The sequence below is a fragment of the Podarcis filfolensis genome, assembly GCF_964270895.1.
Source record: "Podarcis filfolensis genome assembly, chromosome: 3".
Taxonomy (NCBI): domain Eukaryota; kingdom Metazoa; phylum Chordata; class Lepidosauria; order Squamata; family Lacertidae; genus Podarcis; species Podarcis filfolensis.
In genome coordinates, this window is record NC_139606.1 from 96,722,532 (window position 1) to 96,746,055 (window position 23,524).

Below are 23,524 nucleotides of genomic sequence, written 5' to 3' on the forward strand. Positions count from 1 at the left end.
CTCTTAAGAATTCATACCTAGTAGAAACAAAGCTTAAATATGTGCAACTGGATTTGCTTGCTTTCAGCTATTTACTCCCCCCCTCCCCTGCCTCCTTTCACTGTGTCGCACCCATCTAAATTTAGATTTTAAACTCTTGGGGGAAAGGGACCTGCATTTTGCTCTACAAAGTGCCATGTTTACTGATGCCGCTTTATAAATAATTGGCATCATCATAAATACAATTCTAAGCTCTTAATTTCAGATGCTTTCTGAAACCTGTCATTACTCTGATCAATGCACTCCCAAAAGTTAGGAAAAAACCACCGCAGAACTGTTTTTAGAAGCTGAGAGTGAAAATAAAGGAAAACCCCATTTTCGATGTTGATGCACACCTCGATGTTCAACCAATGAAAATCATTTGAATATATCGTCATTTCTGTATGAATGTTATGGAAAAGGCACCAAAGTAAAAATATGTAAACAATTAAAAAATAATAATAGTTGGGTTAGAGAGAAACAGAATCAATGATTTTATTTCATACAAAGACACCTCAAAATGCCCAATCTAGGTTACAGAGGAGCAATATTTCCTTCTGGGTATGTAATTATGTCTTTATGAATGACACACTAATAATCTTTTCTATCTTGTACTGCGATGGATAAGATCAATTAAATGCATTAGGCAGAGCTGGTGCACTACTGGCCATCTAATGCATGTAAAAATATCAGGGGGTTGGGAAATCAATCGATGCATAGGAGTTTCCTTAAATATTGCACCTTATTAGCAATTAGGAAAGGTTCATAGGTAGAGGGCATGCTTTGCATGCAAAAGGTCCCAGGTCCAGTCCCTTGCATCAGCTGCCTAATAGACACTTTCCATGTCAGCATCTAAATATCCATGTAGCTTCCCTTCAGTCATTCAGACTTTTGGGCTGGGGGGGGGCGCATGCTGTTGCTACTATTGATATTCATTTTTGCATCTTTACTGTTAGATCTTATGATTTATTATTTATATGGATATTGTTCAATTTGCTTGTGTACTTTTTGATCTGGACCACAATTGGTGAGGCTAAGATTGGGGTCTTGTCATCTGGGCAGCCCAGTATCTCCATACACACCGCCCAGGTTGCACCCTGGAAAGGTCACTCCAGTGCTGCTAACACAGGGGTTTGACTTCACCCCTGAAGGGACACTCCATTGTCTCTTGAGGCAGATGGACACCAACACGCATCAACTTTTAGATGTGTTTAATTTATTATTCATGACTACCTTTGTTATGTTTGTAATTATGTAAATCTTCTCATGTTGTAAACTGCCTTGAGACGCACCACCAAGCTAGATCCAGGTAAGAGCCATCTCTCAAAAGTGGTTTATATTTACTGAACAATTTTTGTGTCAAGCTAAAAAGAGTCTTCGGGGGGGGCGGGACACGCGCTTCCTGCTTTCTGTCCATGGAACAAAATGTACGGCTAGCAGTACTTCTGACTAGAGACGTCAGAGAAGTCTACTGGAAATGGGAATGGGGGCAGAGATTGAAGGAGGTTCACTTATTTGTCCCTTGTCTGGAACAGAAATCAATCCAGTGAATATAACTGATATTCACTGTTGTTTCGCTCAGTGCACAAAACAATACACAATTGATTATCCCACCACCGCTCAATTTACAGTGTGCTTCCTTTGCACTAAAATGATCAGGTCAGAATAATTTAATGACAAGATAATGTGAAATGAATAATGTACTTTGGGGCAGAAGATGAACTGCAGTGTTAAAGAAACAGTGCTGCACTGAGACGAAGACACGGCAGAATGGAAAACAGTGCCTTTCTACATCCACACACATGACCCTTAAGACTGTAGACAAGAAAAATATAAGGCTACTATAGTATTGTCCTGCTACAATATCAGCGTCTGCTAACAGGAAACATCTTCATCTTGAAGTTTCTTGAGTGCTTTCCAGATGGATATGAACTCCAGCTTGTTTATGCTTAAAAAGAGTTGACACTTTCTAACAGCCACTTAAACTCCGATATCCGTCAAAGCCCTTCACACCCCTTGCCCCCCAGACTGTTTTAAAGGAGTCTGGGGGGCCAGGGGTGGGGAGGGCTTTGACGGATATCAGCGTCTAAGTGGCTGTTGGGAAGTGTCAACTCTTTTTAAGCATAAACAAGCATCTGTTTCAACAATTTCTGGCACTGACACCGCTAAGTAGTAGTGAAGCCTCAGATTGGCTTTCCATCACATTACATCTAGCCAAGTGCTTTGTGACATAGCTAACAGACACTTTATGGATGTCCTCGTCTTTAACAAGACATTTAATACATCGTGACCAAGTTGCGGGAGAGACAGTGGGGGGGAGGAAGAGAGAAGAGATAAGGTTCTACTAGATTGATCTATGATGTCTGGATACGACTATAAGAAAAACATTGGCACTGATGCTTTCTGTTGCTTTGAGTCTGGTTTCCAGAATGCAGCTCAGGATTTCTAAAACATGACTGGATGGATATATTCTGGAATTAAGTAAAAGTGAAAAAAGGGGGGGCAAGAGGAAACAGACTTTGGCAATCCCACCTACCATTGCACCCAATGTGTTTTGACTACACGAGATTTTGGCTTTAGGGACAATCCCCGGAACGTAACCCCATGCAAACTGAGGGATTGCCGTACAGTGGTACCTCAGGTTACATACGCTTCAGGTTACATACACTTCAGATTACAGACTCCACTAACCCAGAAATAGTGCTTCAGGTTAAGAACTTTGCTTCAGGATAAGAACAGAAATCAGGCTCCAGAGGAGCGGCGGCAGCAGGAGGCCCCATTAGCTAAAGTGGTGCTTCAGGTTAAGAACAGTTTCAGGTTAAGAACAGACCTCCGGAATGAATTAAGTACTTAACCCAAGGTACCACTGTATAGCGATATTAGCAGCAATGTACTTTTTTAAGGCTCCATTCCATTCTAAACAAAAGGGCTAATTAAATGTAAGAAATATTTAAATCCCTGTGTTATTCAGGTGGGCGGGGGGAGTTAATAAGTAATTATTCTTTGCCACCTGTTCCCTGAACATACCAGCAAATTTCCTAAAGACACGGAAGCCACCACTCTGCTGTGCTGCTTTCAACTCCTATGTGATGCCATTGGCTATTTTTCCTTTTAGAAAACCAGATCAGCTGCTGCGTTGACTGTGGAAACTCAACAAAAAGCTTGCTTTAAAAAATAAAATAATAATAAATAATAATTAAAAGCAGCAGTGATTATTCTCGTCTGGATGCTAGGTATATTAACCACAGAACAGAAACCGGCTCATTTGCCGAAGATTACAAGGGGTTTAACTTCTCCCATGTTAGGAAGAGCCATGCATTTAAGCACTAGCCTGGTAGGCAAGGGCAATATGGACTTGTATGCAGGCGAGTTCAGGGAACTAGTATGGGCTGGTGAAGGGAAGGCAGAGTGCTCTGTCTCTTGTCTGCATCCAGCAAGGAAACCAAGTGGGTTGCCCAAAGAAGGAAGCCCTTAATCCCAACATCCAGCACAGAAATGCAGCAGGCGGCTGTAAGGCGAACAGAGTTCTTTATCCTGTCTCTGCAAGCCTTCAACAGGTAAGCAGGGCCATCCCTAACCATTAGGCAGAGTGAGACGACTGCCTCAAATGTCAGGTGCAGGGGAGTGCGAGAGTGAGACAAGAGCTATGTGTGCCACACAGCCCCCTGAGGAGAAGAAGAAGAGAAGAGTTTGGATTTGATATCCCGCTTTATCACTACCCGAAGGAGTCTCAAAGTGGCTAACATTCTCCTTTCCCTTCCTCCCCCACAACAAACACTCTGTGAGGTGAGTGAGGCTGAGAGACTTCAGAGAAATGTGACTAGCCCAAGGTCACCCAGCAGCTGCATGTGGAGGAGCGGAGACGCGAACCCGGTTCACCAGATTATGAGTCTACCGCTCTCTGCTGTTCTCTGGTGAGGTGGACGCTGCCCCATCAGCATTGCTGAAGTAAGTTTCAACTCTGACTATGGTCAGTTTCTGTCCATGGAATGAGGGGGTTGGGGGGGACCAGCTTGCCCTTCATTTCATCAGCAGCAACTGTGTATTGAGGAAGTTAGCTATTTTTGCCAGCTAGGGAGTTCTGCGGGTTTATTTACCAGGCTGCTTTAAAACAGAGCCATGTTCAGAGGTCGCCTACCTGCTAAGAATCAGACATGGGGGGCAGAGGTCAGGTGTTGCCTTCAGAGACTGCTTTTGGGATTTCTAGAGGTATCTGGATGGCTACAGTTGGAAATGGGGTGTTGGACCAGATGGAACTTTGGATCTGAGCCAGGAGCACTCTCCTTATAGTCTAATGGCAGGAGCAGGGAACATGTGGCTGCCCAGATGTAGCTGGGCTATACCTATCTGAGAATATCATCACTGCTTTGCAGAACACATTTCATTTTGAAGGCTGATTAAGCAGCCACCTTGCACACACCATCGCCTTGCACACTCACAGCTGGGCTGGGGGTTTTGAGCACTGCCACTTTCGAAATGCAGCAACGAGCAACATATTGGAAAGCCAAAAGGGTTCTGTCATTAAGAAACTGCCTCAAAGTAATGTATATATCACAAACTCAATAAAAATTTCCGGGACAGGACAGGGACTTGCTGCCGTTCAATATGGGTCAAAACATGGTAAGTGCGCCACATTGCTCCAGAAACATTAAAAAAAACACACATTACAAATCCCAGGTGCACGACTTGCATAGGAGTTTCATACGCACTAAAACAAGCCATGAGTTAGCATGGCAGTACAAATGCTCAGGTTGGCTGGGGTTTAGTGCCAGCAGTGGCGAAAAAGGCTTCCCCACATCCCTCCCCCAAACTTTTAACTGGTATTGGGGTCCTCTTAAACTGAGAGCTGTTGCCCTCCTGTGTTTTGGTGCTTCATGAGGGTTGGGGGAAACTTCCGAGACAAGCGCAAAAATGCAAAAAGTGGGAACTGCACATAGCAAGCGATTCGGAAAGAGGCGTGTGGCATTTATGTGCTTTGCAGCCGTGCCTCCGAAACCTCTGGCTTGAAAGACAGCCCTCTAACTCCGGGATGCTGCTGACTGAAAAGCCAGCATCGTTCTCCTCCTCCTCCCCTCCCCGATCCCTCCTGCAAGAGATCTGAAGCGGCAGACCCACCTTCCGCATGGCGCAGTACAAGGAAGACCGACTCCTCCGAGATGATGTACTTGTGCAGGGCCACCATGTTGGGCACACAGCGGGGGATGATGGTCTTTCTCTTCCTGCTGTACTCGCTACTTTTCCTTAGACCCTGACAGAGAACAAAAAGGTCAGTTGTACCCTCAGTTGCCTTTGCAGCATGCTGTGCTCGGTGTTTATCAACCAAACTAATCTATCCGAGTTACTCCAGGCTTCAGAGAAGCCACTCATCTGCTGCTCTATGGCCCTCGGTCCCCCGAGGCCCTGCTGATGGCATCTGGCGCAGGTCCAGAGAACAGAAGATGGCACAAAGCTCCCATTAAAATCAATTACATGGGTCAATGTTTTCATTAGAATCTCTCGCAAACCAAGTCATCAGGATGACACTTTGTTATTTCCCCGTGACCTTTTTTTAAAAATCTATTTTGGAGGGTGGGTGGGTGCCGTGCTTTAAATTGGAGAGTAAGGTGCAAATTTTTACATCCACCCACGTTTCATAGGCAAGCCTTCCCCCCTACACACACACACACTCCGACCCACTTTTAATGGGTTAGGAGCAAGCACACACCGCTCTGTCTTTCCCTCAGCTTGATGGCGTGACACGGTTTGTTTCCCAAAGAGGTTATTACTTCAAAAGGTGGCACGGGCAAAGGGAAGCGTGATGAGGGGAGCCTTGCTGCTGGTAAACATACAGATAAAATGTGTTTCAGGAAACTAAAGCAGGTTTTGCCAGCCTGGTGCCCTCCAGATGTTTTGGAGTTGTGGTCCTAAAAATCTGGAGGGCACCAGATTGGCAAAGGCTACACAAAGGTCATAAGCATCCATTTGATGGCTTCACATTGCGCATTTTGTTTTACAAACTTGCTAAGAGGAGACAGGAGGAGGAGGTGTTGCATTGCCATCCTTAGCTGACACAGACCTCATGGAACACCTTTTCCTATCATAATCTCGGGCACAACAATAAAAGGCATCATAGATGGTTCAGGGGAGGCAGATATCCTGAAAGTGGAAAGTGGGGGACTTTTTTCAGCCTGACGGTGTCATGCGATTTCCCCTTGTGCGCTAAACTCCACAAACAGGATGGAAACCAGGGGGGCTCATATTCGCTTCTGGGGGCCACACGCCAGTGGTTGGCAAGGCCAGAAGCAAAAGTCGTCAGAGGTAGGAATGTTAACATTTGCCTTTGTTCAGTACTATTATTATTATTATTATTATTATTATTATTATTATTATTATTTATTAAATTTGAGCCGAAGAATTGATGCTTTTGAATTATAGTGCTGAAGGAGACTCTTGAGAGTCCCATGGACTGCAAGAAGATCAAACCTATCCATTCTTAAGGAAATCAGTCCCGAGTGCTGGAAGGACAGATTGTGAAGCTGAGGCTCCAATACTTTGGTCACCTCATGAGAAGAGAAGACTCCCTGGAAAAGACCCTGATGCTGGGAAAGATTGAGGGCACAAGAAGGGGACGACAGAGGACAAGATAGTTGGACAGTGTTCTCGAAACTACCAACATGAGTTTGACCAAACTGTGGGAGGCAGTGGAAGACAGGAGTGCCTGGCGTGCTCTGGTCCATGGAGTCACGAAGAGTCAGACATGACTAAACGACTGAACAACAACAACACCCGCCCTATACCCGTATATCTACAATATAAAAATACATAATAAAAATAAGAACAAAGACATACTCCTCCCCTTCCACAACACATTTAAAGGGGTATCGGATGTTCCAAAAGCCAAAGGCATGGTTGAAGGGAAACATTTTTGCCAGGCACTTAGAGGCGTACAATGAAAACGCCAGCCGAACTTCCCTGGGGAGAGCATTCCACAAACAGGGAACCACTGCAGAAAAAGCCTGTTCTCAGGGTGCCACCTTCCGGAGCTCTCCTGGAGGAGGCAGGCAAAGAAGGCCCTCAGAAGGTGATCTCAGGGTCTGGGCAGGTTCATATGGAGAGAGGTGGTCCTTAAGGCTTGTTTCTACACACATACCTCTCTATCCTCCATGCAGACAAGCAAGAGGCTCTATTTTGTGTTGATGCCACATGAGCCTCACCAACTCAGGGGATAACCAGCAATACTCTGACAGATGATCTCAGTGATCAAGCTGGGATATAGGGGTTCAGGTGGGCCCCTAAGGTACCCTGGACCTAAGTTGTTCAAGGCTTTATCAATTAGTGCCTATGGCACTTTGGGGTCTTGATTTTGTTGACTGAATCTGTGGGCAGGCGAGGAGACAAACATCAGCGCACCAAGTGATATAGGAAAAAATAATGACTTACCTTCAGTATAAATGTCTGCTGTGTCCTAGTATCCATTACCAGCAAAACCTAAATGAAACCAGCAATTACAAAAATGCAGGCAATTTGTATGAGCTTTCACGGAACAGCTCTTATGGCTTCCTCTCTGCATATCAGAGAGTACAAGACCCCCGCAAAGGAACTCTACAAAAACCCTCGAAAATAGGCAACAACTCATTGCATTTTTAGAAAAACAGTAATGCTGCAAAGGCTTAACAAGACAGTGGGTCATTCAAGAATGCAACGTGATAGTGGGGAGTATCAGCTTTTACACACCAGTACACAACACCCAAACTCCCACTTGATTTTAGAGTGTTTGCTATCTACTATTTTAATAATGTGTATGTTCCAACCCAGGGACCACTGACTTTGCTGCTTTGTTTTGAGAGGGGCATTACAGAGAACCTGTTTAGCACAGCAGGAGAACAATGTATGAGCTACAGAAGAAGCAACTTTTAATAGGAGTCTTATCTGTTGTGCAAATCAGACCCCTTGCAGAATATGATTGCATCAGCTTAAAACAAAATCGAGAGAAGTCCACTTTCTTCTCAAATATGATGAACACAGCCACAGCTACACCACCCTCGCCCAATGTGTTAACATTACCTTTGTCAACGCTAATGTCCTGGTTTATCTCATAGTCATAAATGGTTGGGTGATGACACCTAATCTGGGCTTGTATTTACTGAATATCCAAAGTGTAAACTTGCTACAGGAAAGCCCATGGTTAGCTTCGGTCCTTATCCAGTGGCAATTATCCAGATACTCTGAACACAGAAACCTGCAAGTGATCAGAACTTCCAGAATCTTGTTTGATCCTCATACCAAGATTTCCCCCAAAGCTAAAGAGCTTCTGTTGCAGAATTCATTCAGAGCATGATGCATATGCGTATGTGGACATTTAAAGATCTCATATATAGTAGGGCTGCCATACGTCCGGAATTTCCCAGTCATAGCCAGGATGAAAATGGTGTCTGGCTGGAATTATCGGGAAGCAGCTAAAATATCCAGGAAAACCCATATTGGCAATGTTGATTTTCCTAAAAAATATAGGTAAAAACTCCCATTTTATTTTATTTTTTTGAGGGGGGAAAAGCTCAACAACTTCAGCATCTGATTTTCGCTTTCTGAAATATGGCAACCCTAGTATATAGTCTGTTTATTTGTGCACTGTAAATTATCTATGATTCTATTATTTATCCCAGTTAATACAATGAAGACTTCTAACAACATGCAATAAAAGCAACATTCAATAAAAGTTCCAAAACGCTAGGTAATAATTCTAGCTTCACGGGGAACAGTAACAAAATGGTGTGGCATATTCATGTTCATGCCCAGAATAGTCACTCTATTCCCTCTTCCATCCATTTTCCATGACCCCTGCCTCTGCCAACAGACAGTCATCACTCTTTGCCCATTGAACAGGCTCAGTTCTTGCCATGATGTTTTTGAGGTGTTCTCCCTTCCCCGCAGTCTCCCCACTCCCTGGAAATATTATTTGTACTTCGGAAAACCCTATGGTTCGTTCCCAAGCGGGATGATACTTTTCCTTTTGGCTACATGAAGAACAGCACTCAGATAAATGAATTCACTTCTAGCATACGCATACAAACAGGTGCTGATTCTACGTCCCTGGGTTGGTGAGTTTCCCATCAAGATTTTATAAGATTGCAAATCAGGGCTATTTAAAAGCAGACTAGGAACTGATAGGATAAATCATAGCAGGAAAATTGAGCTGTGGTCTCCCTGTTTAGCCACAAGGCAAGGGTGGAAAAGACATGCCAAATTAAAATAGATAAAAATGCTTAGAAAGTGATACATCAATTTTCCCAGGGACTTTGTCTTTTCAACCAAGTTTGTTTTCAGCTAGCTAACATTCACATTGAGGCAGTAAATACAAGAACATATGTGCTTTTTTTTTAAATGTGCCCTTTGACTGTCAATTTTTCCCAAACAGGTGTTGGTTAAATGATTATAAATTGGCCCCTGGATACACCTCTTCAACTGAGCCGTACAGGACTGGAGATAATATAATTAGAGTAAAAACATCAGGCTGGTGAATGCTTTCCATCTGCTTGGCAATAATGTTTAGTTAACAATAGTCTTTAAAAAGAAGCACCTTCAACTTCCCTTCTTAAAGTTATTTATAGGGCCATTCTTAACACCCCAGCACTCTTGCTAACAAGAGCTTTAGCCACTTGGAAATTATAAGCCATACGGCTAATTCCGAAAAAGAAATGTCTGCACACAACATCTGCAGCTCTCCAATTTTAAATGAAGCAACCTCATTTTAGAGTCATTTCTTAATGAATGGGCCTACGACTCTGTATTAATATTATCATTGCATACACAAAGATCATAAGGAGCCAAGCATTTATTTTGGGGAGGGGGGGAATACCAACACAAGGCTAATCGGTAGTGAAGCCGTCAGCATAAAGGACAGAATAATAGCTTCTTTAACCCACAAGAGGGCTGGATCATTTGTAGGCTAGAACATACCAATTTAATAACACTGCTCATGGCTTTGCTCACCTTTATAAAGACAAAAATCTAATTTGGACTAATTTGATATGATCGTCTTCCCAATCAAAAGCGCCCAACACAGACTTTCATTTCAGGATAAAACAATTGCTGTAACCAAGCCGTCATGAAATAATTACCTTTGATAGCATATCATTATTGGGACAAATACCATTAAAAGAATGCTCCCTTTAATTCTTCCTTTACCTCCCAACTAGTATGTGGGGTGGCTCTTAATTGTCTAAGCAGGAGTAGGTCACATGTTGACCATAAGCCACATGCAACCATCAGGCGCATAGTCCAACTCTTCCTCCACAGATGACCTTGAGCACAGCTCACCCACATCCTATTCTTGTCAACTGCAGAAGCGCCATTTTTGCTGAGCTTTGCCAACTCAAAGCTGGAAACAATGGCCAACCACTTCGTCAAGCACTGCTCACCAATCTTCCGCCTCCTCCTATTGTTCACGTCAGGCCTTGATGGAAGCAGGCACCAATTTACTTGCAACTGTGAAAATTCTACGCTCAAAACTCACCAGCGGGGCTAAAAAGAGGAAAGCCAACCCTAACAATACACACTTCCATTTTGTTTTAACAGAGAACTGTTCCTTTTAGCAGCCTTTTTTTTTAAAGTAAAGGTAAATGACCCTTGGATGGTTAAGTCCAGTCAGAGGTGTCCATGGGGTGCGGCGCTCATCTCGCTTCAGGCCAAGGGAGCCGGCATTTGTCTGCAGACAGCTTTCCGGGTCATGTGGCCAGCATGATTAAACCGCTTCTGGCACATGAGAACATCGTGACGGAAACCAGAGTGCACGGAAACGTCCTTTACCATTCTGCCACAGTGGTACCTATTTTTCTACTTTCACTGATATGCTTTCGAACTGCTAGGTTGGTAGGAGCTGGGACAGAGCAACGGGAGCTCGCTCTGTCACATGAATTCGAACTGCCAACCTTCTGATCAGCAAGCCCAAGAGGCTCAGTGGTTTAGACCACAGTGCCACCCGCATCTCTTTCCTTTTTTAGTAAATAGCGTAGAAGCAGATGCATTGGTATAGCCACAGAACTATCATCTATTTTTATGAAGGCTCTGATATATGTATCACTAATACATGTGGTAAGATCACAGCATACCACCTCCTGGCTCACGTCAGATTTCATAGGTTTCCATGGGTGGTGAACCACCATTTTGTTTGCCATCTAAATCTTCACCTGGCAAAATTAAGATGTTTTGACCAGGGAGGCTTGAGGAATATGATTTCTGTGAATTCCAATGTGAACTGGCATGCCCTGCTGGATGAATCGTGAAGATCAGAATATAATTATCCTTCTGATTTTGTACTTCCCCAGATTTGGTGATACGATTCTCAGCTAAAAAAGTTTTTTAAAAAAATTAAATGCCCATGCAGTTTTTATTGAGTTAAGAGACTCCATCAGTGTGTTAAGTTGCGTAGCTTTACCTGTAAAGGTAAAAAAGGTAAAGGACCCCAGTCAAACTTAACTGTGGAGTGCGCAGCTCATCTTGCTTCAGTGAACGTGACATCTGAAAACGAGCCCTGATTTAAAAAAAAAAAGCTTTCTGAACTCTAAACCAACACAATAACCTCATACTTTAAATCCCTGATTAGCTACTACTTGTACTAGGATGGAGTGAAGTAGCATCTCAACCCTATTGTCAGCCCTCAAAGGAGTCTGCTAGCAAGTTCTGCCACCAAGGATGCCAACCTTCCTTGCCATAGCTTAGTGGTAAAGAATCTGTTTTGCATAAAGAAAGTTCTAGGTTTAATCTGCAGCATCTCCAGGTAGAGCTTGAATAAATCCTTCCCTGAAACTCTGGAGAGATTCTGCCAGTCAGTGTAGACAATACTGAGCTAGATGGACCCATGGTCTGACTCAGTACAGTTGTATCTTGGGAGTCGAACGCCTTGCAAGCTGAACGTTTTGGCTCCCAAACGCTGCAACCCTGGAAGTGAGTCTTCCGGTTTGCAAACTTTCTTTGGAACCCGAACGTTCGATGTGGGTTCTGCAGCTTCCGATTGGCTGCAGGAGCTTCCTTCAGCCAATCAGAAGCCGCGCCTTGGTTTCTGAACGTTTCGGAAGTTGAACGGACTTCCGGAACGGATTCCGCTCCACTTCCGAGGTACGACTGTATAAGGCACCTTCTTATAGTCCCTTTGCTCTAGTCTAGATGAGCAAAGCAGAAAGAAAAGACTAGGCTATGATCCCCAAAGCGACTGTATTTGGACAGGGGCCTCTGGTTCTCTCTGGTTTGCTTTCAACTGCTCTGCAGCCAAAATGGCACCTCTCCATAATGGCGCCCATCACAGTGGGACTTTGGGACAGGACTCCAGGATCCCACACAGCTATGCAGGGCAGAAGGGCCAGAAAACACAGCAGAGCTGGCGTTCTGCATTTAGAAGCGAACAATTTGATCCACTTTACCATCTAAACAGGGTGTGGGTGGGCGTGGCTGTCCCCCATAAAGACCATTAAGAACTAAGCCTAAAATGACCAAACTGCACAACTGCCTCTCCGACAACTTAGTGAGGTTTTTTTTATTAAAAAAACCCAGCTGACTACAAAACCTTTACTAATGCTTTAAAGACAAATATGCAGATCACATTGAAACAGTAAGAGGAAAAACCAAGTCAATGCCTTCAAAGGCCTCTTTGTGCTTTGACAGTAGTTTCAGTCTCCAAGTCAGCAGTATAAAGCTCTAAAAATTGCATGTAAAATTAGGACAAATTATTGTAAGTGGAGCAGCAAGGGAACATTAACGATATCTAAGACAGTAACACGGTAATTTCGTAAGAGGGCAGGGCTGCAAAACAAGAAATAAATAAATAATCCCATTTTATTTTTACGTCCCCAAAGTTGAGGATTGACACAAATACTGTGATTGTAACTTTGTAACTGTGCAAAGGTGTACCGTATTTTTTCCGTGTATTAGACGAGGTTTTTTTGACTAAAAAAAAATGTGTCAAAAACTGGGGTCGTCCAATACATGGGTAGTGGGGGCGGGGAGCTGTGCACCCCCAGCCAGCTGGCTGACGGGAGTGCAACTTCCTTTTTTTTTTAATGAAATATTTATTAGGATTTTCAAATTCAATACAAAAGAAATAAAAAAACAAAAAAATAAAAAAAATAAAAAAGGAAAAATTTAAAAACACATAAAATTTACAATTCCATATTTTCATTACCATATTTCCCAGACTTCCCCACACTTCCCATTCTTGCATTCCAATTCAAGTTGTTTGTTCAACAAGTTCTTATCCCCAATTTTTAACCTTTTTATATTTAATTCCTTTCTTTTTTTAACTTATTTTAACTTATAAACATCAATATTTGTACCTCAATACACAAATCTTTTTCCTAAAGTCGACCCTGATTCCATTCCACGAATTTCCCAATTTTCATATTAATAACCAAACAAAAAAAAAAAAAGATCATAATTGTACACCCTGGGAGTGCAACTTCCCTCGATGCTGCTGCACGCGGGAAACAATCTAGGGAGTCTTTCCTGCTCGCAGCTGCATGGGGAGAGAAGCTCAACAGCTTTGGGCCATCTCCCCTCATTTTCTTAAAATCGAATCCCCCAAAATAGGGGGGGGGGGTCTTATACATGGCGGCATCTTATAGACAAAAAAGTACAGTACTTCACTGGAAATCAAGGAACCTGCAGCCCATATGGATTCTTTAAAAACATTTCCACTGAAATAAATGGAGTTCAGTCCCAGGATTGCACAGCATTGCAGCCTTGGCTCCACATGAAGACTTAGGCTGGAAAATCTAAATTACTCCCCGTTCCACCCCGTCACCATAAAATAAAATAATTGGGATCGAACAGTTTTGTTTACCAAAAAAAAAAGGAGAAGGGAAGACAAGTTTTGTGAAAATAAATAAATGCATTTTTAAAAAACAAAAACTGGAGGGTTGTTTATTTGTTTTTAAGCTGGAAAATAACCACAATTTAGCCTAAAGAAAAGAGTTGATTTTTTAAAAAAACCTTTAAACACACAGAAATTAGCAACTGTTTCGGTATGCTAATTTTTTTTAATTAAAAGATACTTCTGCAGCAAGAGCTCTTTCATATGCACTGCTGACTCTTCATCAAAAGCAAAGTTTCCAACTTAACACCAGCCTAGCTGGTGGCAGCCTGAAGGTTTACCATCTGCTGCCACCCCAAGTCACGGTGGCCACCTTCAGAACATATGCATCAAAGCGCCAAGATAAGAGACAGAAGGAATGCTGCAGAAGTCAGCAGAAAGGGAGGGGAGCTGAAAGCCCAGAGGCGGGCAACAGGCAAGCCACCAGAAAAAGGGAATATGGCGAATCGCGAAGTCACCTTATTCAACTCCCAGCCAAGGTCACAAGGGACACAACTAGATGAACTACGAGCCAGGAATAAAATGCGCCTGTCTCCAGTCGGTTTTTCCTTCAACAGAAACTTGCATAGATGGATTCGGAGGGACAATTTGCGTATCAGGGGGTAGTAAAACACCCCACAGGGACTTAACTCTGCTTCCCTGGATCAGTTTTTGTTTGCAAAACCCCGTAAGACATTCAGTGCTTTATGGGAAGAGGCGTAGCTCGGTGGTAGAGCATCTGTCTTGCATGCAGAAGGTCCCAGGTTCAATCCCTGGCCTCTCCAGTTTGGGCTGAAAACCCAGAGAGCTGCTGCCAGTCAGTGTAGGCCATACTGAGTTAGATGGACCAATGGTCCAACTCGGTGTAAGGCAACGTCCTAGGTCTGCACCTCAATACTTTCCATTGGCTGGTATAAAACAGAATCCTAAATGGGGACCCAGGGAGTATAAAAGAAAGAAATTTCACAAAGGTATCTCCGTTGGTAAAACATGAGACTCTTAAATTTCAGGCTCATGAGTTCAAGTCCAATGTTGGGCAAAAGATTCCTGCATTGTAGGGGTTGGACTTACAATGACCCTTGTGGTCCCTTCCAACTCTACAGTTCTATGCTCTATGAAACTGAGGGTCAGAGTACATGTTTTATGTGAGAATGTGGTGATCACACAGGGTCCCCGGACGTTTGACGGTCTATTGATCCCTGTGCCACCACTGTGATTGCTTCCCCACTGCCACCAACCCATTTCTCTCGGGTACACACGGAGTCCAGGCAGTTGTTAACATTAAACCAAATAAACAAGTTTATTTTATAAGCCTTAACAAGTTTATGGTTTCCGATGATTTTTCTTGTCAGTCTCTTAATTTTAGGTTCTTACCGGCCTATACCTTCCTAATAACTTCTAACTAATTATCCCAACTGTCTATCTGACTCCTCGTAACAGATTCTCTCACTCTCTCACATCAAACTATCCCAACCCACAGACTTATCCTCCCTCTCTCTTCTCTAACACCCGACTAACTCCTTAACAACACTAACTCTAACTCTTAACTCCTCCCCTTGGGTTCCCACTAGCCAATCACTTCACACTCATTTAACCCTTTCCTTATGAGCCAGTATGATGTCACCTAGGAGGGCAAACGCCACAGAGAAACCTGTGATTGGATTTCCCCTGCGTCGCCTTCTTTACTTCAAAGCAGATACACGAGCTACTAATGTGATCTGATAGGGGGAAGCAGTGCTGCAGGGGAAGCATTTACCCCCTTTCCCCCATGCCACCACCACCCCGATCTATTTGCTCCACATACAATGAAGCTGCTGCTAAGTCCAGGGGAAAGGGGCATACGGGCACCATGCAGGAATTTGCTCTTTCCAAGAACTCAGAGAACGAACAGCATCTTTGCCAAGTTATAACTCCCAGGATTCTTTGGGCAACACCATGAGACATGTAATGTTTGCTGCGTGGCCTACACCTAAAGCAACCAACTTTTCTATCTCTGGAAACTTTTCCCCTGATGCGGGATGGAGAGGGGTGTATTTTCACCACACAAACTGGCCTCCTCGCAGACACAACTGTCAAGGTATTGAATTGTAAATCCAAAGATAATTTAATATTAAATGGGGATTGAAGCTCTTATCTTACAAATGTGGGGAAAACCCCTTTCTTTCCTTGCAATTCCCTTTTGTCATCATCTCCTTTTTTTCGCCATGCATTGATTAAAGAAAAGTAAGACCACAAGGAGCTAAATAGAAACTGGTTCAGCCTCTGGTCTGCCAGTTGGCTATTCCTGGCCCTAGACCACCTGTAAAAACCTCCTTCAGGCGGCAAAAAAAATCCTCATTTGCTGGCTGCCCTTTCTTCCTCTTGATTTCTGCTTGCCAGCAAGTGAGAGCAAAAGAGAGGCTGAGCACATCTGGCAAGCTCTGTATTTGCTGATCTTGGGTTCTGTTTTCCCCTTATTTGCAAGGCTGGCCTAGAAGGCACTGACTGTTGCCTTCCGCTAACAGACTGCCAGCATCTCATAGGTCTCCGCCGCTGAAGTGCTCAAGCTCCATCCTGCTCCTATGCAAACAGTTCTGGCTTGTGCACCAGCAGTGAATGAATCCCACACATGGATGTACCCCAAGACTTGCAGCTATCTGCTCCATCCCTCCTGGTGAAGGATTAGGAGGTTAAGTCGTTCCTGGACCATCCCACCGTCTTACAGATTTATACAGTATACACAGCTGAAAGCTATCATCGGCTTGGTCAAATTGCTCTTGCTGTCTAGGCTCTTTAATAAATACGCAAAGAAAGGAACACCAGACCAGATCAGACCCTTATAAGCAGATGTAAGCAGATGAGAATGAAAAAGACGTTGACTTACAAGCCTGACCTAGTGACACTGGAGGAAATGGAACTAAATTGACTCAAATCTAAGCGGTCTGACCAAAGAGGTCTGCAGTCGAGGCGGCAAGACATTACTGAGAGGTCTCCTAGTGTTGCAAGCTTAATGCATCATACATCGCAGCGGAAAGGGAGATGTTACTAGTTATTCCCAAGGCCACACGTTTTATCGCACTGACATCCATCAGGTATTTGTATTTATTTCTTGTGTCTTTATTTCTGGTCTTTATTTCTAACCAACAAGCAGTGGGCTGCCCGCTCCTTCCCAACAGCGATCATATTTCTGAACATGGACACAGTGCAATAAGAACATGATTATCAGTGCACAACGTCCTTTACAGGATAGCAAGAAGAAACATTGGTAGTCCCTGCCTGAATAGGCTAACAGCATGAAATATGACGTAGAGGAACATCAGAGGTAGAGGGGAATATGAGAGACAACGGTTATTGTGTTCAGAGACAACGGTTATTCAGTTCAGTTTTGTGAGGAATATTGTTTTTGCTTGTTACTGTGTTGTGTATTTTTGTGTTTTTATATTGCAAACTGCCCTGTGATCCTCGGATGAAGGGTGGTATAGAAATTTAATTAATTAATACTAATAATAAGAAATTTGAGCCACTTGCAAAGTCCTGATCTGGCAATGGGTGCAAATGGCTCCAGCATCCAAACAGAGTGTTGGGACCTTGGCTGGGAGGGCTGTACAGAAAGAAACCTGCTCCCTCCCTCCTTCTCAGCCTAACATATCTAACTCCCTCCCCTCAACAGCCATCTCCATTTATAGCAAACAGAAGACAGTCTCACCTGCCAGAAGAATTCTAGTGCATGAGCCTAGTTCAGGCATAGGCAAACTCGGCCCTCCAGATGTTTTGGGACTACAATTCCCATCATCCCTGACCACTAGGTCCTGTTAGCTAGGGGTGATGGGAGTTGTAGTCCCAAAACATCTGGAGGGCCAAATTTGCCTATGCCTGGCCTAGTTCATATGCTTTGGGAATCTGGCATTTTCAATATTTTGGATATGAAAGGGTTGGGCATCTGTAACCGCCACTCAAAGAGTCTTGACTTATATATAATATATGAAGACTCTTGATTTGCAGTGTGTGTGTGTGTGTGTGTGTGTGTGTGTGTGTGTGTTATTTCTATAGCAGGTCTCATGCTTCTTATTCACTATCTCAATAATTCAAATAACCATGTAAGTATGCTTCTCCTAAGAAAAAGAGAGGATTGTTTACCTAAGTCAAAGATAGAGAACTTCCCCGCTCACCATGAAGAGCCACATTCCCTTGGAAAATAGTTGCCAGCAACACAGCAAGAGGAGGAGGAGCCAATACTTGCTGTGGGAAAGCATACAGCCACACTCATTTCTCTCTCTCTCTCCGTCACACAAACACACATAAACACATGCACACAAACACACCCTGCAGGTCACACATCCTCTGTCCCTGGCAACACTATCCTGTGAGAGTATGTGACTGAACTGGCATATGAACCAGGCATTTCCACCTTGCAACTGAGGTGCTAAACTCAGAATTTAGAGCACAGATCAAATGCACACTATGAAAGGGCAGATCTAAAATTTTCAAATAAATGAAAGAAATAAACCTCATCTGAGTGACTACAAGGAACCATCAAAAGGCTGGCAGATTAAATGCTGAATGAAGAAGTGCGCCTTTAAAAGTTAAACAGCCCATTTCATTAGCATGGCTCCCAAGTTTGACTTGGATCCCTAATTGGCTATACTTAACCAGGGCAGTCACTTTAATCGCAGCATCTCTTTGGTCTCTCAATTAGGCTTACAAGAGCCACATCTTGTTCATAAATGTTTACTCAAGACAAAACGAAATTACCCTGGATGGAATCTGGAGGTATTTTATCCCACATATACTAAAAACAAGGAGGTAGGGAACCATCATTTTCTTCCCCATAGTTTTTAACTTGGGGGGATTGAAAAGAACAAGGAGATACACCTTTTTAAAATTCACTTTTATTCTCCTCTGTTGCCCTACGCCACACACACACACACACACACACACACACTCGCAAACCTCCAACTAACTCCCCAGACTCTCACACCAACTCCACTGAACGTATATATATATTTCCATGTTTCCGTCTCACCTAATACTGAAAGACCAAAACCGCTGTCTTTCCTAGAACATAAGAAAAGCCGTGCCGGATCAGGATATGTAGCCCATCTAGTCCAGCATCCCATTCACACATGTACTTTGTACGTATGCTGTGTACGCAGCCACAAAATGTTTGCCCAGCTCCAATACGGGGGGCGGGGGGAGGGAGGCAAAACTGGAGCATAGCAAGTGGGGAGAGATGACCCATCCTAGAGGAACTCCTGTTTTGAAGTTACTTCTGGGCCTTCCTTCAAGTTGCACCCAAGGTTGAAAGAAAACGAAACATTCATGCCTTGAGAACCTGTTTGTCAGCATTTGCAGCATTTACACTTACCTTTTGAGTAAAATGGGGGACGTCATCTTTTGGGGGGACAGGATGCACAATTTTCCATCTTACTTTCTTTCAAAGTTGCCATTCTTGGAAGCAACCTGGCACCTTATTTGGCATGTTTTTAGCTACAGCATAGTAGCCGGGGCATAGCATTTTTTTTTAAATATAAAAATTTCACTGGGCCCTTTTTGCAGACTGGCACCATATTCTTTAGCTCAAATATATTTTGCATGACCTTACATGAATTGCTTAGATAAAAGCCTTTCCCTCCCCCCTTCTACTTTTGTTATTTTAAAGTGCAGATGCATTTGAGTCATTTTCCCTCTTTGTTTCATATCCTTAAGATCCGCAGCTTCAAAGACAGAATGTCAGCATGCAGTCGATTTATGACTGAACTCTTGAAGAGACACTGAAGAATTACCTTGTCAATCACCCCAAGGACTCTAAAGGCCTTCAGTTCCTCGGCAGGGCTCCTTAGGTTCCAAGAGGGCCTTGAACTTAGTGATCCTGGAGGCTAATGGAAGATATCAAAGATTACAACATCAATCAGGGTGGTACTTGAAGGAAGACTGCCTGCTGGAGCAAATGCCAGGCTGAAGGAAACTAAATTTATCATAAATCAGAGAGAGGGAAGATGAAAGAAGTTTGCTGTTTGTCCTTAATGCAAAAAAGGAAGCAGGGGGAGTTGATAGTAAATAAATCGCTGGGACACTGAAAATGGAAATGTGGCAAAAAGGAATATTAATATTTTAAGAAAAAAATATTAAGAATTTAGACACTTCCCCAGTTCTTTGTGCATGCAAGGAATCTCGGGTGCATTGCTATAGAAACCCCACCCGTATCCATTACTGGGTTTGAAGGAAGAGGAACAAAAATAAGAGTGACAAAAGTATAGCAGGGAAACTACAGGCAATGTTTTGTGCCATTATTCAGTCTTTACTTTCATTACAAAAACAACAACCCTAAAACCAGAAAAGTGATTTGCTAAATAGCCTGACTTTAAACTAATTATGGATCGTGAACCTAATTCTGGCTCCCCAACCATAAACATATAAGTAAGGGACGCGGGTGGCGCTGTGGGTAAAACCTCAGTGCCTAGGACTTGCCGATCGTAAGGTCGGTGGTTCGAATCCCCGCGGCGGGGTGAGCTCCCGTCGTTCGGTCCCAGCTCCTGCCCACCTAGCAGTTTGAAAGCACCCCTAAGTGCAAGTAGATAAATAGGTACCGCTTTATAGCGGGAAGGTAAACGGCGTTTCTGTGTGCTGCGCTGGTGCTGGCTCGCCAGCTGCAGCTTCGTCACGCTGGCCACGTGACCCGGAAGTGTCTGCGGACAGCGCTGGCTCCCGGCCTCTAGAGTGAGATGAGCGCGCAACCCTAGAGTCGGACACGACTGGCCCGTACGGGCAGGGGTACCTTTACCTTTACCTTTAAGGGACATCCTTTCCCTCCAAGAAGAAGCACTTAGTGGTCACAACTCCAAGTGAGGCAGAAGAGAGAGTTAATCTGCCACACCCCCAAATCAGTCACATTTTGACAGAAGGCAGAAATTCCCTAATTAGATTAGTTGTTTAAAAAAAAAAGTAAAGGACCCCTGACAGTTAAGTCCAGTCGCAGACGACCCTAGGGTTGCAGCGCTCATCTCACTTTACAGGCTGAGGGAGCCAGCGTTTGTCCGCAGACACTTTTTCTGGGTCATGTGGCCAGCATGACTAAGCCGCTTTTGGCGCAAAGGAACACTGAAACCAGAGCAGTGCAGGGAAACGCTGTTTACCTTCCCGCCGGAGCGGTACCTATTTATCTACTTGCACTTGTCTGGCGTGCTTTCGAACTGCTAGGCTGGCAGGAGCTGGGACTGAGCAACCGGAGCTCACCCCGTTGTGGGGATTCGAACCTCCGACCTTCTGATCAGCAAGCCCAAGAGGCTCAGTGGTTTAGACCAAAGCGCCACCCGCATGTTAGGAAACACCAATTCCCCTCAAACAGCTGCAATTCCCAGTTAACTTTTGAGGAGGGATTGAGTGTTAACCCACTCTGAGAGCTACAGTGAGGTGAATAGGGGGGTCTCCTAACAATTCTCAGCACCCTTGGAAATGACAGCTCCCAGAATTCTTTGGGGGAAACCATGATTGTTGAAAGTGCTTTGAATGTGTGGTGTGAATGTGGCCTTAGTAAAAACCCACCCCAATACCTCTGTGCAGACCGTCTACTTCTGTGTCAATGCACAAGAGAGCAGTGAGGTTAAGCCAAACAGCCCTTTCCCCCATTTTATGCTCTAAGAAGTTACTCCTCCTGGTGTCAGCACAAATCTCTACAGGGAAGTGCAGCTGTACGCATGAAAGCTTCTATTTGCCCTGCTTAAAAGGGAAAAAATGGTTCTAGTTTGTGGGGAGGTTTCAGGAGGGCAAGATGCAAAAATAAACAAATGTCTTTTTCTTCTTTCTCACCTCCCTTCTCATAAGCCCTCAAAAACACTATGGGTGGGGTTCAATTAACGAATCCTGTCAGCAGAGGGCAGAGCAAGGACTTCCGCTGGCAAAATGGGGGCTTCCCCACTCTACTCCCTCCATGCTCCACAAAATTGGGCTGGAGCCCCAGACCAGTGAGCAAGGGGAGGGGAGGGGATCTCATCCCAGCTTTCCAGCCGAAATGCCTATCTTGACAGAATCATTGACATAGTGTGACATGGAATTTTTCCCTACATGGGGACCATTCCAGGCTGACAGAAACCCCAAACATGAGCATACCAGTTGGGGGCCAGAGATACAGCGCGACATTTTGTAAAATGTTAAACCTGCCTCCTCTCAGCCATGACCCGGGCTGCAATCCATCTAAGTTTGTCCCACAGAATCCAGTGAAGTCAATAGTCCATAGGGTTTTATAAATAGGAGGCTTAAGGTGTTGCCAGGCCCCTCCTAGATAGGCCAGGCCGCAATGTTAGGCTCTATGCTGATGCCTCTCTCAAACCACATCCACCTTTGACAAGATACTTGAAATACTTGTGGTAATTATACAAATTTCCACACAGGAGTTCCTGCTATGCAATCAATTTAATCTTTGGTTAAGTGGACCTACATTCTAAGCTTGGAAAGAACCTGAAGGGAATTTAAGGCCAACCCTGTACCGTAACATCTCAATGCACAAATATACCGCTAAAAATTAAGCAGTCCTCAGGTGGGGGGAAAAATGTCCTCCAAAGCTCATCTGGGGAGTTCTATTGGAGTAGAAGAGGCTTCTTTTCCCTGTTTTGTTTTTTCTCGCCCCCAAAACCCTCCCTCAAACAGAAAACAACAACAAAAGGCAATCACCATTCAGCGAGGCAGAGATTAATTTACCCCTTTGCCTATTCACAGCAACTAGCTGCCTTCAACTATTCTTAGGGTTGTTCAAAGTAAGATGAAAGACTCATTTGCCCTTTTTTGTCCTTCTGTGATACAAATGTAGACAGACAGGAAGTTTGGAACTTTTAACGTTTGCTACATGAGAGCAGTCATCGACAATCACACACAGTTTTGTGTGACTGCAGCAAAAGACATCTAAGCTAAGAACAGAAAGGTCCTCGGGGAATCTTTTATTTTATTTTTTGGCTGTTGCCGAAGAAGGGCAAAGTCAAGATTTGTTAAAGGATGTATCTCGTTCTCTCAGTTCCAAGTCCAAGAGCTACCACCCCAGTTCCTGCAAATGTTTTAACGATCACTCCTCGCTGGAAAAATCCCCATGTAAAGATCGCACTGAAGATGGCTTCAGAAGCGCCTTAATGTTCAAAGACTATCATATCACCAAGGTGTCCCTTATCATTACTTTAAAAGAACATCTTCTCCTGTGCAATCCTGTCTGCTCGCCTCCCCTCCAAATCAGAAGGAGAGGCTTCTCCGTAACCTCCAACTTTATAAAAAAAAAAAGCTGGGATGTGAGATTGTGCTTTTTCTATTGTTGCATCTACAGTTTGGAAGTTAACACCTGAAGAAATCCACCTACAAACTTCCTTGTTCTTACACTGCCCAAACAAGACTTTTTAAAAGCCCTTTCCTCAGAGAGTGGTACTGCCGTTTTTGTGCCCCCGTTTAAGAATCATGCAGTCATAGAATTGTAAAGTTGGAAGGGACCCCAAGGGTCATCTAGTCCAACCCCCTGCAATGCAGGAGTCTCAACTAAAGCATCCATGGCAGACAGCCATCCAACGTCTGCTTTAAAACTTCCAAGGAAGGAGAGTCCACAACCTCCTGAGTCCGTTCCACTGTCAAACAGCTCTTACTGTCAGAAAGTTCTTCCTGATGTTTAGTGAAATATCCTTTCTTGCAACTTTAATCCTTAGCTATGGATCCTACCCTTCCGAGCAGGAAAAAGAA

At 43.9% G+C, this 23,524-nt stretch overlaps 1 protein-coding gene across 3 annotated transcripts in view; it reads right to left on the reverse strand.

The window, feature by feature from the left end:
- The window catches only part of RPS6KC1 (ribosomal protein S6 kinase C1), a 96,360-nt gene that overhangs the window by 21,830 nt on the left and 51,006 nt on the right, over positions 1-23,524 (reverse strand). For all 3 annotated transcript variants that reach the window (XM_083604975.1, XM_083604976.1, XM_083604977.1), the window contains 3 exons: positions 19,600-19,692; positions 7,438-7,485; positions 5,134-5,266 (listed from right to left, as the gene is read on the reverse strand). In XM_083604975.1, the coding sequence (XP_083461101.1) occupies positions 5,134-5,266; positions 7,438-7,485; positions 19,600-19,692 (274 nt within the window). The remainder of the gene's footprint in view (positions 1-5,133; positions 5,267-7,437; positions 7,486-19,599; positions 19,693-23,524) is intronic.